The sequence below is a fragment of the Chaetura pelagica genome, unplaced genomic scaffold (genome assembly GCF_000747805.2).
Source record: "Chaetura pelagica isolate M959 unplaced genomic scaffold, ChaPel_1.0 scaffold248, whole genome shotgun sequence".
Classification (NCBI taxonomy): domain Eukaryota; kingdom Metazoa; phylum Chordata; class Aves; order Apodiformes; family Apodidae; genus Chaetura; species Chaetura pelagica.
Window position 1 is genome coordinate 149,331 of NW_009954309.1, and position 16,870 is coordinate 166,200.

At 36.3% G+C, this 16,870-nt stretch overlaps 1 protein-coding gene across 1 annotated transcript in view; it reads left to right on the plus strand.

Annotated features, from left to right (window-relative positions):
- ATRNL1 (attractin-like 1) overlaps positions 1–16,870 on the plus strand; it is a 454,560-nt gene that overhangs the window by 71,119 nt on the left and 366,571 nt on the right. The window contains exons 10-13 of the mRNA XM_010003956.1: positions 91–245; positions 9,087–9,171; positions 11,548–11,756; positions 13,742–13,860. Of these exons, the coding sequence (XP_010002258.1) occupies positions 91–245; positions 9,087–9,171; positions 11,548–11,756; positions 13,742–13,860 (568 nt within the window). The remainder of the gene's footprint in view (positions 1–90; positions 246–9,086; positions 9,172–11,547; positions 11,757–13,741; positions 13,861–16,870) is intronic.

A 16,870-nucleotide genomic window follows, 5' to 3' on the forward strand; every position in this document is an offset into this window, starting at 1 on the left:
TTTCTTTGTATTTTATATTATTCTGTAAATCATCTTGGTGTGTATATAGCTCTTAATGTGTCAGTATACATTAATTCTTATATTTTGCAGGACTATTTTGAAAGAGAGTGGTTTTGCAAGGTATCTTCATTCAGCTGTCTTGATCAACGGGGCGATGCTGATCTTCGGTGGCAACACTCATAATGATACTTCCCTCAGTAATGGTGCAAAGTGCTTTTCTGCCGACTTTCTTGCATATGATATAGGTATGTATTTTTATTGTATTTTTCTCATTTGAGTTTTAGATATCATCATGTTGCTTTTTCAAGACCAGCTAATGTGATGCTTAGAAGTCTTGATCCCAAACACAATTTTTTTTATGAATTACATTGCAAAATTAAAGATAGGCTTTTGTTCCATTAAATGTGAAGTTTTGCGTTTGTGGGACAAAGCATAGTAACTAAAGTGACCAATTTTAAAAACTGTGCCTAATACAGTCTTATAATATGATAAACAGCAGATATGTTGTTAAATGAACTGCAAGAATTGGTGTATTTTTGCATTTTGAAAGTGTGTTGAACAGAAATCCTAGTAGTTACTACTTCCAGATTATGATAGGTGTTTTTTCATACTGAATATCTACATAACACTAATAAAATAAGATGCTGGAATTTTGAAAAAGCAACCAAAAAAAGAAGAAAAAAATTCCAACCCAAACAAACAAACAAAGCCCTCACAGAACCAATGGGTACTTCCACAACTATCACTTAAGAAGTTGCTAAATAAGGTTTGGAATTGGTTAGTTTGGAATATGCATTGCTCAGTGCTTATATCAGGGCCCCACAGTGGGTCTGAATTGAAAATCAGGGAGTGGAGAAGGAAAGGAGGAGGAAAATTCATATAGATTAATGGGATTACTACATGAAATAAATCAGGGCAATAATAGACTGAAGAATACTTTTGCATCATTATGTTAAGGATAAACTGTCACCACAAACTTTAGCTCAACAAAAAAAGCTAAGCTGTTTGTGCTTAGTTTCATGGGCCAGAAGATGAAAGTGGATGTTGCTAAGAAAAGTTTGCTTCTCAAGCACTAGAGCCAGCTAGTATCCAGTTCAAATGGCAAAATACAGAATTCATTCCCAGTTACCCAAGTTCAAAAGTAGAAATGAATAGTAACAAAAGACCCCTACAGAAGTTTGCTGACAACCAGGTGGGAGGAGGCTGAACAACAATGAGGAGGCTCCTCATTTAGGGAGGATGAGATGATTGGAAATGACAGTTGTAATGAGATAATGTTTAATGGAGCACTGTACAAGTCATACACTTTAAGGAATGACAAGAATTTTATCTTACAAACTGAAGGCACATGGCTGGAAATGACAGCAGCTTGTGTGTCTGGGTCAGAAGTAGTGTGTGGATGTGGACTTGACCATGCAGTGCTAATGGAAAGAAGAAAGAAGCATCAATCTCAAGGCCTTGGATATTTTTGTAGAATTTTGGCAACACACATTTAGGAAACACAAACTGTAACAGGGCTCTGTGTGTTGAGTGGTTAAGGCTGACTGAAGCATGAGAAGCCTTTAGGAGATAATAAAAGGATATAGTGTATCTAATTTTGCAGAGTGGCTGAGAAGAGAAAAGATTGTTGTTCATAAATCTATGATAAGAATACATTTAGGAGGAAGACTGTTTAAAGTGAAAGACAGTCTTGAGACAAGACTAGATGGGTGTAAGCTTTCAGTCTACAGAATGGTTCCAACTGTTAGAGCTATGCAGTTAAGCAAAAGTCTCCCTATAGGATTGTGGAGGCTGTAAATCTAAGGGAATTTAATGAGTCCATGATCTGTTTCCTGTCTTGTTCATTGCCACTGTTGTTCTTACCATAAATAATTTTTTCCTTCCTTAATGTTCATGTCTGCATTTTATGCATAAGCTGCAAATATAAACACAAAGGTCGTATTTGGGCCAAAAAAGCACAACAGCTTATTGTTGAAATTAAAAATTGGGAAATGTGTCAGAGCAGTCTGGGAAAGGGAGTCATGGATGATCCTGTTGAGAATAGCTTGTGGAGAGAGCCTATATCTGTTTTTGGCAAGAGTTTATCATCTGAATACAGTTTTAGAAGAGGGGGAGACATAATCTTTTCTGTAGAACTAGTTGATGGCTCTTTATGACCTTGTGTATCCCTATCAACCATTCTGCATTTGCTTTCATAGGAGAGTAATCAATAAATTCAGTACATGGAATAAATGTGTTATTTCATTGCCAGTTTCATTGAGTGTGCAAATAAAAGTCTCTTCAGAACAGCTGAAATTTTTTTTTTTTTGGACTCTACCCCTGTAGCTTCTTCTAGGCATCTGATTGTGTGAGGTATTGATTTTGTTCTCATTGTAGTTTGCATCTGGTTCTGATTTTTTAATGGAACAGAGCTCACTCCTCATTTTAGAGGGTAATATTACTTATCAGTCTACATTTACTCGTAGAATGTGCACTTGAGAATCAATAGTATGAGTTCCAGGATCTGAATAAGTCTAATTTTCACTTTCATGTTCCAAGAGTGTTTTATCCTACTTCATGAAAACATTGTACACTGGGTTTTTTTGTTGCTATTGTTTAGGGTTTTTTGTTTTAAGGTGAAAAATATTTCAGTTTTCCAGTTGCTTACAATATTTAATATGGTATTCGTATCTTCTTGCAAGTCACATTCTCCATGTGTTATCAAACTGATGGAGTACAAAAGAAAGAGATTTAGTAATTACTCTGAAAACCAAGAAATTTATTAAGTGATTTGATACAAACTTTATCTTTTGTATTACTCATTTTGCCAAATTACAAACAGAATCTCACAGCACATGTTAGATACAGATATATTTTATCAGAAAATAGTAAATATTCTAAGAATTGGATAATTATGGCATGGGTGTATTTCAGAATTTTATTTAACTTCTATCATAAATTTTGAACTAATGCTTGTAAGACAAAATATATTATACCTTTATTATCACATTTCCTATTTACTTTGCAAGTGATAGAGTGTTATGCTCTCTCTTGGAAAAATGGATGCTGTCTGGAAACCAGCTGAATCCTAGAGATAGTGCTTATACTATTTATGTTCAAGTTGGGCTACAGAGTACATTTGATTATATCTCTTATTATATGTGACATAGTCTTATGGATAGATTGCTTCAGCTTTTTATTAGCCATGAAAATGCTTACTGTTTTTAATATTAATATGAAATAACTATTTGGCAGAGTTCATATCAGTTTTGCTGTCCAAAAGACTGGGTTTTAATATCAACCTGGTAATCCAGACTCTTCCCATAGTCAATGGAGGGAGATGAGTATATCCAGAGATCAATTAATTTTACCAACCCTAGGACACTGTTGCCTTTTTAAAAAAATTTCTTTCTTTTCTGGCATCAGTCATAGCTCTCCAGGTACTGAACTTACTCTCCATCCATATTTTAAACAATTAAAACTTAGTGTTATGAACCAAGAGCTGAATTCAGTAATTTTAAATGCTTATTTCATTTGAATATATCAATTAAAGCTGAAGACTGGGAGATCTGGAGATGTTATAAAAACAATTATGATGCCCTCTTTTCCATAATTTAATATTGTTCAGTGTATTTACTTAAACAGCTGTATACATAGACTGACAAGTCTGCAGAAAATGAGCTTTAGAAACCTAGTCTTTGGTACACTTTTGTCCTCCTTTGATACTTTACCACCTGACTGGCTGCCAAGTTGCTCTGGCAGTTTCTTAAAGATCCACAAATGTTTGTCCTCATAGAGGTGAGGTATTTTTTGACTGTGCTGTCATTGCTTACATTATGCTGAAAGAGGAACCTTGGCAATAGGGGCATGGTTGTCACTGGGTGCAGTCTTTTGGATGCTTAGGTTGGTCTGCAGTTTTCAAGCTGATGCTTATTAGGGCTTTAGTTTATCTGCTGTTCACTGGAGGGCCATACTTGACTGTTCAGTATATAAAAAGAAGTTGAAGGGCCTTACCTGGCCTGTTATAGATCCTGTCTATAATGCATGTAATGCCAGTGTTCAGATTAGGATCTTTTTTCAGTTCTTGTGCTACAGCATTTTGAGAGATACTTATAGCAGTTTTCTCTTTTAGAAAAGGAATTTGGGTTGGTGTATCTAGCAAAAATATTTACGCAGTGCTTGTGGAAATCTGTGCTCCATGACAGCTCTTCAGAAATCAGGGAGCTACATATGCAAAGGGCAGTTTGTGTAGAGTAATCATACCTAATAATGACAGTTAGTACAAAATGGCATGTGTGTCTGAAATTCTGGCTGCCTACTTGTAAGTAATAGGGATTTATCCTTCAAAATAAAATCTTACTTTGTTCCCCCAGTCTTCTGCCATGTAGTTGAGAAATTATAGATTAGGACCTGTACCCCAAGTTCTCCCAATTCCTTCACATGACTTTGTAATATATATAAAAATTTCATGCCTTTGGGAGACTGAGACATGGCAGGAAGTAGTTAATCACCACTGACTTTGAAGTATACAAAGTGCTTAGGTTTTGCAGAGATTAGTTTAACTAAAAATGTAATAGAACTAGAGTGAAAGTGTGACACGCGTCAGTATTTTGTTTTCTTGGAACAAATCTTGACATTAGTTTAGTCTGCTTTTTTTTTTCTTCTGGAACAAATCACATGAGTCAGTTACTGTTGGCCTCAAGTTAACCATTATCTTCTGCCTACATAGTGGTAGACTGGTTCAACCAGGCAAGTGTGCTGGTGAGTTTTTATTTAATTACAGACATTGTCTAAGGAATAGAATACACTTCGGAGAGAAACCATAGTGATCTGTGTGCCACACAAAATTCCAGTCCCAACTGCTGCTCTGAAGTACAGTTGTTTTGCAGAAGTTATTCTAATGAGTATGCATCTCAATAAGTGGGCTGAATTCTTTGCAAGGATGAGTATTGAAATAAACAACATCTCATACAAAGTGCTTCTTAATTTTTTTTTAAATTTATAAACAAAATTAAACCACTTCATGAAGATACATATTTTTTTAACTACAACTAAGGATTATTTGGTGCAAGTTAGGAAAATTGGAGGATGTGCTTTTACATACATTTACATAAATTTGAGCCAAAATGCAATACTTATTAAGTTTCTCTTAGGGTATTCAAATAAAGTTCAAAATTGTGTTCTTGTTTGGAAAATATTTTCAAGATTATCTCATGAGTTTAGTTTCACTTGTAATCAAAAATTGCTTATATTTTGTAATGAAATGAATTTTTTTATTTGTAAATTATTTGCTTGTGAAATACGTTGCTTCAACTCTAATTTTTGTCATCGCCAAGATGAGTAAGTTTAAATGTGTACAAAGATGTATTTTTTTCCAAAGCAAAACAATCTATTTTTACAATTCTTTCACTTTCTGGAGTTACAAATGGATTGTCTATTATTTTCTATTACAAAGAAAATGTAAAGCAGTGGCTGTGATAGATTAAGTTTTATGCAATCCTGAACACTTAAGTCATAAATGTAGTTCTGGTGCTGTCTGTAGTAGCAATTACCTCTGTATCACTGTACTATTTGAAGAAGAAAACCATAATAAAATTGCACTGATTGCTCCATTTAATAGTGAAGCTCAAGGTGGTTGTGTTGTGGTTTTGTTTGGTTTTGTTTGTTTTTTTTAATATTGCTTGGGGAGTCACAGTTTATATATATAGACTGTGCTGTAGATGATAGATCTATAGTTTAAATTCAATTCTTGCTTTTTCAAATGTGTTAGCCTTTATCTTTTCCTGAGTGTAAGGAGGTTTTTATTATCTGAATAAAAATGTTTATGCAGCGTGGAACTAATTGGAAAATAAGAGTTTTTTTTATTGGTACCCAGCTCGCATGCTGCTTTAGTTACTTATGGTATTTGGTTGTCCAGAGTTCCATTAAAACCTGTTTAGGAGTGGAAGGCAGTATAAAATTTGCAGTTAGCGTTCACATCTGAATTAGGTTAATAAAGATACTTAAAAATCACAGATTTATAGAATGGTTAGGGTTGGAAGGGACCTTAAAGATCACCAGGATCAAACCTCCCTGGTGTGATCAGGAACACCTCATACTAGACCAGGTTGCACAAAGCAACACCTCCAGGGAAGGGGCTTCCACAACCTCCCTAGGAAACCTATTCCAGTGCCTAATACTTACATACATGTATGTCTATGTTATGTATAAATGCAACAAACAGAAGACAGAGAAGGCTGTAATAGTGATAAATAATGTTGAAACTCACACTGCGTTTGCTGTTTGTCACTTTCTTCTTGGAACTGTACAGTAAGTCTGGAAATGTGGGTACTGTCAAAAGAAGCTTGAAGATGATGGGCAGGGATGAATTCTATTGGGTTCTTTACCAAAACCCACCAAAAATCATCTGGTTACCTATCTGTATTTTCTATTAACTATTTTTCTATTAACCAATCTGTACAGAGAAGCTCAGATTGGAACTTAAAGCTGTGCAAAAGTGTTATTCTTGCACAATGCTCTGTTCAGTGTTCAGTAGTCATTGAGAAGGCTAGGAGGAGATAAGAGGGAAGGCTATTTGTTACGTGCTTCCCTCCCCATTTTTTTTCTTGTACTCTATTGTAAAGACCTGCCAGTTTGACAAATACCATCAGCAAGAAAGGAATTATTATATCTCCAGCCCTCAAGGTTTTCTTATCTCAAAAGCAGCCTTTTTTACGGTTTTAAGGTTTTCCTTTGGCATTAAATCCCACCTTCTCTTAAATTTCTAAGTACAGGGAACATTATATATTTGTATATGTGTTTTTAAAAATACAAAAATTAACATGCAACATTTTCCAAGGTAGATGAAAATTTGATATGGTTTTTAAAAAAATGTTTCCTCTACTGTCAAAGGCATATGAGCTAAAACTTGCTTTTTCTGTTAATGTGCATTGACTTACAGCAGTAAGACCTTGATTTTGAAGCTTAGAAGCATGATTTTGTTGGTCAGTTTTAGTGTTAAAATGGTTTCTTTTTATGGCTTTTAAAAAGCAAATTGAACTCATTATTATTTATCACCTATTTTAAGTAAATAATGTTACTCTTATTCTGAACTTCTTACATAATTCAAACACCATGGAGGCATCAAATACCAGCTTTATGCTGGGGTGTGGGGAGTACACAGCTTTATATTAAATACTGCTCCTACCTTCACCTGAAACTTGTCATCATAAGTAATTATTGGTGCCTTAGTACTGTGATCTCTTCTGTTGAAGCCATAATTTTATTCTAATAGAACATTAATAATTGTACGTATAGAGGCAGAAGTTGAGAAAAAGGCACAATTTTGGGGATGCATTGGTGGTCCTGTAAGACACGGATTTCAACTTGCTCCACTTTCTTTTTTTTCCAACTACTAAATTGATTCCAAGTCTTCCATCTGATGTTGAAATTATTGCTGTTTGAACCATCCGTGTTACTTTGGTAATAATGTGCTTTCAGTTTCTGTTTCCAATTTATAAAAAGATGTAATTGATTGATCTCTCACAGCCACAGTCTCACTCTGACTCTCTGGGGACTCAGGCTGTGACTCAGTGGAAGCCCAAGTCAGTCTAGTGGTGAATTGCTGCAGTTTTGCCCACATCCATGCTCTCCTGCCCCCTCTCATGTGCTGAGTCCATCCTTGCATGACTTCACATGGACCTGTTTCAGTGTGGTATGCTAACAGGAAAATAACTAACTGGACAAAGTGCTGCTGCAAATACTTGTCTGCATTAGAAGTGCCAGAGCAGCAGCACTGGCAGAGATGAGCTGGTCTGACAGTGGGGTTGAGAACAGCACCAGCTTAGTCAGCAGCTGGAGTGAGTTATGCTCCACGCAATACCAGCCTGAAGGATGATTTGTCCCTCTTGGATTTCTTGCTATTAATTTTTGTTGGTTTAAGTTGAATTTGTTTTTTAAATATTTTTTTCCACCCATTTTTATAACCCTAAGTAGACTTCCTGGAAATGTGTGGTCTGATTATGATATTCCCTTATTTTGTAATAATATCTAGAACTTGCATAAATTATTCCAAATTTGAAAATTAACTAAGAATGCCTTATTTAGATGTGGCTGTCATTGGAATCTTACAGGTAAATTAATTCAGCACTATAAAGTAAAAAATCAACCTGCATAATAATTGCCTTAATACCCTGAAAAGAGGTTGCAGATCTGCTCTCCACAGTCTTCCTGTATGCCATTGACCTCTTCTGTATTGGTCTCTGTAGGACACTTCTGCTTCTTTGTGGTACTAAAGTTGACTCTAACTTCTACAGTCATGTACACTATTATATTTTGGAAAAGTATGCTGAGCAAATAGGTAATTTATATTGTGTTTTAATGTCCAAATTGATAATTTTGCAACTGGTTTAAAATAAAAAGTGTTAACTTGTTATTCTGGCTTCAAACCACATTGAGGCACAAATGCAAATCCTTTCTTCAGAAAATGCATCAGTGATTTATTTAATAGTAGAACCTACCTCAAAATCCAAAGCCTACTTAAAAAGAAATTAAAAGAAGGATTACAAAATGGTGTCAATGGAGTGTGATTAAAAACTGATAATTGAGTGTATATCACTGATCTGTGGTGTATGTTGATAAATGCATGTCTCTGCAATTAAACTCTCTAGAAGGACACTGTGATGTCCAAATAAGTAACATGTTTAAACAACAGGATAAAGCAGATTATTAGGGAGCAGAAAAAAGCACTTCAGCTTTCACCTAGTGACAACAGCAAAAGAAGTCAGTGAAATCCTTTTGGCTTTGAAGACCAATTTAAAAAATCCTAGAAACTAGTGTTAAGAATGACTAAGAATGTCCATCAAATTTTGTTTCACGAGACCAGTGGATGATGACAGTATCTTAATAACAGTTGAAAATCATGAGGTATAGATGACCTGTTTTTACAATGGAGAGAAAGGGTTACCAGTGGCGATAACCCTGGGCAAGGAGGGTAATAAAGGCACTGAAGTTAGTTGATACTTAAAATACAAACGAGGGTCTGATAAAATCCATTTTGCATATATTTTGCTGAAAACTTTTGGAAACATTGTGTACATGTTTTCATATGCTTTTGTTTTGCCTTTCAGCTTGTGATGAATGGAAGATTTTGCCAAAACCTAATCTACATCGAGATGTCAACAGATTTGGTCACACTGCTGTTGTCAGTAATGGGTAAATGAAGCGTTTTTACATTGTCCTGACTCCTTCTGAAGTATAAAAACTGTAGCAGAAATTCTACCTATATGAAGTATGGTTCAATAATATGCAGCTGATAAATTTATTAACATGAAAAGTAGTGCTTGTCAGGGACTTGTCTTAGCTAAGCAAAACAGCTAATTATCAATTTGTCATGCTATGGAATTCAGTGGCATTTTATATGGACATTGTACTGAGCTGTTTGATCTGTATTGTGAACTGCACTGAATTCAAAATTCAATACCAACTGGAATTCCCACTTAGATGTAACAGCAGAAATATTTTTACAGCATGCTACAATTCCTTGTTCTTACACAATCATAAAATCAAAAACATGTAAATTAAATATGCTAAGAAAAAGTAAGATTTTGGAGATACTGATGCAGTGATTTAACCCGTAGCTGGGAAAAAAAGCCTGCCAGCATCTAAACTAAGTATATTGCTTATCCTCTGTAACATGTAACATACTTTAATGTCATTTGTTGAGTAGAGGGTCTCAGTAAAGCTTCATCATGTAGAAACAGGAGATGGAGTGGATCTGGAGCTCACTGGTTTTGGTAGCTGAACTCTCTGCTTCCCCCACTCCAATCCCCAAAAGAAAAAATTGTAGCACAAACATCTTGTATTAGGGAAAAACTGTAGAGAACTGTAATTAGGTTTAAATAAATTTCTGCTCTTGGCTTTCCTAGTGCTGGTTGCCAAATGGCCTATTACCTGACAGTTGCAGCACTAGAGATCATTGTGCTTATTGATCACTCTTCGTCTACATTATTCATCATGCTAATAAATGCAGTATTTAAGTATGTATATGTGGACAACTTAGAGATCCTCTATGGCTACTGTATAGGTCAGAAATAACGGAGGTGATAAGTAATACTACAAATAATTTTTAAAAAGATAGCAGTAGTTGTAGTTGTACACAGAGCACTTGAAATTAATCAATGAACAGATTACTTCGTTAAGAGAAAAATGTGTAGAATTAATGAATTCAGCAACTGGTGATTTGTATCTCTGTCTGATACCTTGAGAACTGTCACTTTCAATGAATTAGTTTCAAGGTGAAAATGCCTTTTTATCTTGAATTTAATGGTATTTTTAGTAGGATTTTTATGTACAAATACGAAATACTCTCTATTTCTGCTGTTGCAGAATCACACAGAATGCTAAGGGTTGGAAGAGACCTCTGGAGATCATCCAGACCAACCCCCCTGCTAGAGCAGGATCCCCTAGAACATATTACACAGAAACGTTCCCAGGTGTGTTTTGAATGTCTCCAGGGATGGAGACTTCTGCTGGAGCAGGTCCAGAGGAAAGCAACAAGGCTGGTGAAGGGACTAGAGGGCAAGTCTTATAGGGATAGGCTGAGGGAGCTGGGTTTTTTAGCCTGGAGGAGACTCAGGTGGGACCTCATCACTCTCTTCAACTACCTGAAGGGAGGTTGTAGTCAGGTGGGGGTTGGGCTCTTCTCCCAAGCAACTAGCAAGAAGACAAGGGGGCATGGGCTGAAGCTGCTCCAGGGGAGGTTTAGGTTGGATATCAGGAAGTACTTCCTCACAGAGAGGGTGATTAAACATCGGAATGGACCTCCTAGTGATCGAGGCGCCATACCTGGGTGTGTTCAAGGGAAGGCTGGATGTGGCACTTGGTGCCATGGTCTAGCCAATGTGGTGGTGTTGGTCCTAGGCTGGACTTGATGATCTTAAAGGTCTTTTCCAGCCTTGGTGATTCTGTGATTCCACAGCCTCCCTGGGCAGCCTGTTCTGATGCTCTGTTATAATTGTATGACTAATTCTGTTTTAAGAGTGATACAACAGGTATACAGGTTTTTTATTATTATCTTGTCACTGAGACTGGTTTTGATACTAAATGAGAAGGGTGAGGTCTCAAGTCTAGTCTCCTGGTTTTGATGTCAGCAGCTACTGCACTGGAAATACTACAGAAAAGCAATATCCCTCTGACAATTATTACTGGCTGTCTTTGAAATCTTGAAGAAAAATGTTCTCATTTCTTGCAGCCCATTATTTCACACTCTGTTCTCATTCTCTAACTCAAAAAATGAGTAGTTTCCTCCACAGCTCTTTTTCCTTCTTCCCAGACATTTGGTATATAGCGGTCAGTAATACATACAGCACAGTGTACTTTGAATTTTTTTTTCATGGAGAAATAAATTGAAAAACTTATCAGTCTTTATAATGGAACCATTGGCAAGAGGCTTTATTAGAGAGAGGAGGAGAATAAGAATATTTTTTATAATATTGTGTTATTTTTTTATTATAAAGAAAACTAAAGAAATCAAGACAATGTATCTATGGCTGTAATAACAGTTTTGTTTTACTTGCTTTTCTGTAACAGGTCCATGTATATATTTGGGGGTTTTTCAAGTGTTCTTTTGAATGACATCCTTGTGTACAAGCCTCCAAACTGTGAAGCATTCAGAGATGAAGAGCTGTGTAAAAATGCACGTCCAGGCATAAGGTGTCTGTGGAACAAGAAACATTGTGAATCCTGGGAATCTGGACATGCTAATAACATCCTTAGAGCAAAGTGTCCTGAGAAAACAGGTAAATTAATTCTGGTCTTATAGTGTCAAATCTGCAATGCTATGTAGGAGAAAACTAAAATGGCCCACAAAAGACGAACCACAGATACATGTTGCAAGTGGTATCTGGCATTGCAGGCATATGGTGATCTCATGTCTATCTGTACCAGTAAGAGAGAGGGAAGGCTTCAAAATCTATCAAACAGGAGTATTTGTGCTGTCACAGCTGGAAACAGACTTGAGGCAAACAAGCCCTTTTGCTGCACTATGTCAAAATCGGTTTAACTGTGCCATGTGGATTTCCATGCAGCATTGTGATAGCTATATTATTTGAGACACCAATGTAACGTTATGAATACATGTTGCACCCTATTCCTAAGTATTTTGGCTTGTCAAAAATACATTGCTGGTGCAAGAGTTGTTCTCATACTTCACGTGAACGGAATGTGTCATTGCTACATACACCTGCTATTTTTTTGGTGCATCTTTCCTTTCAGCACAGTATAAAATTGCTAACCAAACTTTGGCTGTATACTGAATATTCAAACTACCATGTAATTAAACTGCCAGTCTACTCGTAACATTTGTTTAAAAATTATAAGCTCTACTATTAATCAGTCCTTCAAGAGGCTTTATTTTTCTGTTAGCTTTTATTTGTTTCTAAGCTGGATATAACCAACTCAGGAAAAAGGTGCATTTATAAAACAAAACATTTATCCACGTAAAGCTTTCTGTTGTACAGTTTCATAACACTTAGAGATCTAGAGTTTAGAAAATGTCAACTCTTTATAAAGAGAAAAAATTGAAGACACTAAGTTCAGAACTAACAGAGATGAAAGTGGATCTTATAAAAAGCTGATCATAACAAAACAAACAAAACCGAATAAAACAACACACATTGAGGCTGAAGGAAAATTAAAAAGAGCAGTTTCTAAAGTACAGCTGCTGCAGTGGGAGTAAACGACAGCTAAAATTGCAAGATGAGGTGTGTAGAATTCCAGTTTCAAGGAAGTTATGTGGATAGCTCTGCTTCGCTGATGTCAAATCCTTCCAGTTTCAGCTGGTAATCTGCCAAAAGCCAATTTTTCATATATTCTTTTATACCACTTGACTCAATTGTTATTTGTTCTAGGGTATCATCTGAGAAAGTGCTGTTAGTCAATATTAGAGGATAAGGAGGAATTTAAATGGGTTTTCACATTGTCAATTCTTGGGTAGCAAGGCTTTCCTGGCAAGAGGATCTTTACAGCTTGCACAATCTTTAGACAGGGAAGCCAAACCACACAGGAACTAAACGTTGGTAATTGATGTGGAGATGGTGGGAATTCTTCTCTTTTGGATCATATGTTTTTTTCAGTTTTTTGCCTCCTTTAAACAGAAGTAATCATTTGTATTCCCAAATTGTTTTAAGTAATATAGATTTTAGTCCTGGTCCCAAAGGTTTGCATCAAGGATTTAATGTACTTTTCCTCAGATGTTTTTGTAGAGAAAGGGGAGAACTGTTAACTTACCATTCTTTATTAGGCTTATAAATTATTTTATTAAGACTTGAAATATCTCTGTGTTGCTAGTAGCTGTCTTAAATTTTTGTATTTAGTACATTTACCGTTGCCTTTTTGCATTGCAATCTAATACTTTTATCTGAAGCCTGCATCTGTGGAAAACATTTCTTCTGTGTTAAAGGAGGGAAGAATGAGTAGTTCAAGAAACTTTTTGATGCTCTTAATTTATGCACTGTGCTAAGAGATCTTGTATGCTGCAAATCAGTGAATATTCCTTGATTTGATGTAAAACTTAGGAACCTTCAAAATTAGTTGCTACTGAAGGAATTTTTAAAGGAGTAAATCTTATTACCTGAGTAGAATTAATTTCCCACAGTAACTTAAACCTTTATGAATAGCTAGAGTTCGAATGAAGGGTGGAACAGAAAAGACTGTAAGCAAATGTTTAATATGTGGTGTGGTTCTCCTCCCGTGCAATGTTTCTGTGTGACCCTGTGTGTTGCAGCTGCTGCAGATGACAGATGTTACCGGTACGCAGACTGTGCCAGCTGTACTGCCAACACAAACGGCTGCCAGTGGTGTGATGACAAGAAGTGCATTTCAGCAAATAGTAACTGTAGCATGGTGAGTCTTGGCAAATCTATGATTGTGTTACTAGTACTGTTTCTTCTCTATCTAATCCAGAGGCCTGTTGCAGTTTACCAAAGGGGTATAGTAGACTAATAACAGCTTATTTTGAACACAAACATAAACATGTGTGTAGGCCTGGCTTTTGCAGTAAGGATGTTGCAGCATGTAGCGTTGGACTGCAGCAAAGCTATATGTTCCAGGAGAAAAAAAATTAAAATATTTTGTTTAGGATTGTGTTAGCTCACTCTATTGAAGTCAGGAAAAATACTTTTCTTTCATAATTAATGACGTGTGGAATGTCCCAGAACCATTATGAATGTGGATTTTGTGCCTATGTGATGTACAGTACTCAGGCAGCAGCTGTGGAATGCCATCGAGGGTGGCTGTTTGTCTTTTTTGCCTTCCAAACAGGACCAGGTCAGTCTTGTTAGTCTTTGTATTCTGGTTATTCATCGTCACAGAAATATTTTTCTTTAAGTTACCTGTCATCTCATTAAAAGAATATGAGCCTCTGCCACAATGAGGTTACCTGGCTTGTCATTATTTGGGAAGATTGTTCTGCTCTTTCTATAGACAAGCAGTAAGAACATACAGATTCATACAGGTTTAGATTTTTCTTTTTTTAATATTCCCTAGTGCCATGTTTTATACTTTACATTGTCATCCACCAGCTACTGCATCCCATGTTCATTTGCTTTTGAGCAAGCATATGACAGTATTTTAGCTTTAGAAATTTTGCCTCCCTATATTTTTCAGCTAGCTCCAGTACACTGAGCTGTATTTAAGTTCAAAATCCTTTCTTTCTATACTTCCATTAGTAAAAGTAACTTGTCCTGTGGCATGAACCTGATACAAAACAATCTTGTTCTCCAGACAGACAAATTAGGGTGTGGGTTGGATTGACTCTGACACAAATCCTGCCCATTCAAAGTAAGCAGAGTCAGCTGTAATCACTGGCATTCATAGCTAGTCACTACTAATAAAAGCAATGCAGACACAAATTCATCATTAGCCACATTACAAGCCTGTCAGAGTGATTTCACATTCCAGGCACTAATAGTAAGTTTCCTTTGTGATCTTCCCGGGCTTTTCGTTTCCTAACACATCATACTATATTAGCTGCCAGTTTTCAAACCATGATTTTTGACTCTTAAGCAAGGAGCAGTGCTAAAGAGCAGACCATCTTTATCCCTAATAAATGTGGAACACTGGGTATTTTAGCACAAGCTTCTCAGTCCAGTATCCTTCTTTGACAGCCTTTAATGTCCAAGATTGTGAGCACAGTTAACAACTGACCTCAGTCTTCTCTATATAATTTAATGCCTTTTATCCAGACTTTGAAGTGATCAGCAAAGGCTGCTAGTACAGTTACTAAAGAATGGGATAGGGAAAAGTCACTGAAATTATTTCTGAAAAGAGTTACTACCATAAATTGAAGGTGACTATTGCAAAATCAGTGTATTGGTTGGGAAACAATGGAGACAGAATTTTAAAGCTGTCAATGTAAATCCAGCAAACCAGCATCAACAGAATGGCACCATGTGGAGAAATGGAACGGATTGGGCTGATTATCCATTTTCAAAGACTGCTACCTCTGGCCTAGGCCTACAAAATGAAAATATTGTGACAGTACTGTTATGGTAATATGGGATAACAAACTGTGGGTAGACTCAGAAGCATCACAAGGAGAAAGCCTCGTTTTTGCAGCTATACAAATACCTTGGTTTATTACTTAGATCATTGAACATCAAGGTGAGAAAGACAAAAATGTTTTAGACTCTGTTGCTTTTGCTTCATGGAAACTGGCCAGCATACTAAAGATATGTTGGCGATCAGTTTGGCATTGACATCATGGTCATGGATATTTGCAAAGCAGTGGCTGTTCTGCTGATTGGAAGGGCTGTAAAATGTGGAAATTTCTCTGCAATAACTGTGTTTGGACAGATGGACTTCATAAGTGCTACTAATGCGTTGGTGATACACATATACCTGCCTACGCTCACCATCTGATATGGGTCAGCACATTAACAGGACACTATATTCCACTACTGTGCAGATTGATGGATCATCAAGGTGTATATCCTTACACTCATATCTGATGTAATTGCAAAAAGAGCTTTGCCAGGTTGTTCTGGAGGTCTGGCTCATTTCAGCACTAGCAAGCTGGTTTGTTTATCTCCCGTAAAAACTCGCATAGGTGGGATACTTCTACATGCTATGGCTTAAGTTGACTCCATCATGTTTGATGCACGTTTGATGTGGAGGGATGAATACTTATCCTGTCTTGCCCAACTGGGAAGCAGTTTACTTAAAATATATGGTGTGGTTCAAGAGAGTAGTGGAATTTGGCTCATGAGTAGATTGAGCAGCAGGCTAGCAGTAGTGCCTTGTTGTCTGTTTTATACCATTAAATATCTATTAGAGATTTTGTGTGTTATAATAAAGGTTCTGAAGGTTGCCTTGAGAAATTACAGCACTGAAATTCCCCAGACTCCTTACAGTGGTTTTACATAATGCACTGAAGTTATTCCATAATGAAATGTAGTGCATATGAAGTAATTTTTAAAAAGTTATTTAATTTTTAACTTTATTGACATTGATGAATGTTAAAAAAGGTGAGAGCGCCTACTCTGTTTTCAAAAATGTGCAAATACAGATACTTGTTTGTCTCAGTTGCAAAGCAACTATAATATTGTCATTAATAGTGTACTATGCCAAGTATAAACTTAATAAATTATGACATATAATACCTGTGTAACTTTCTCTTTCAAGATCTTTCATGGTGCCTCTTGCATACAGTCCAGGACTGTTTTCAGCCTTGACATGCAGAATATTGTATAGGACTTTGTCACAAAGAAGGAAACAACATAGTTGATGTACATAGTTGATGTACCTGTTCTTTTTCTCCCATATCAAAGAAGAAAATTTAAACAGGAATATTTTGGTTGATATGTAAAACCTGTTAGTGTTGAATGCGTGTCCCACCAAGCACTACATATCACTC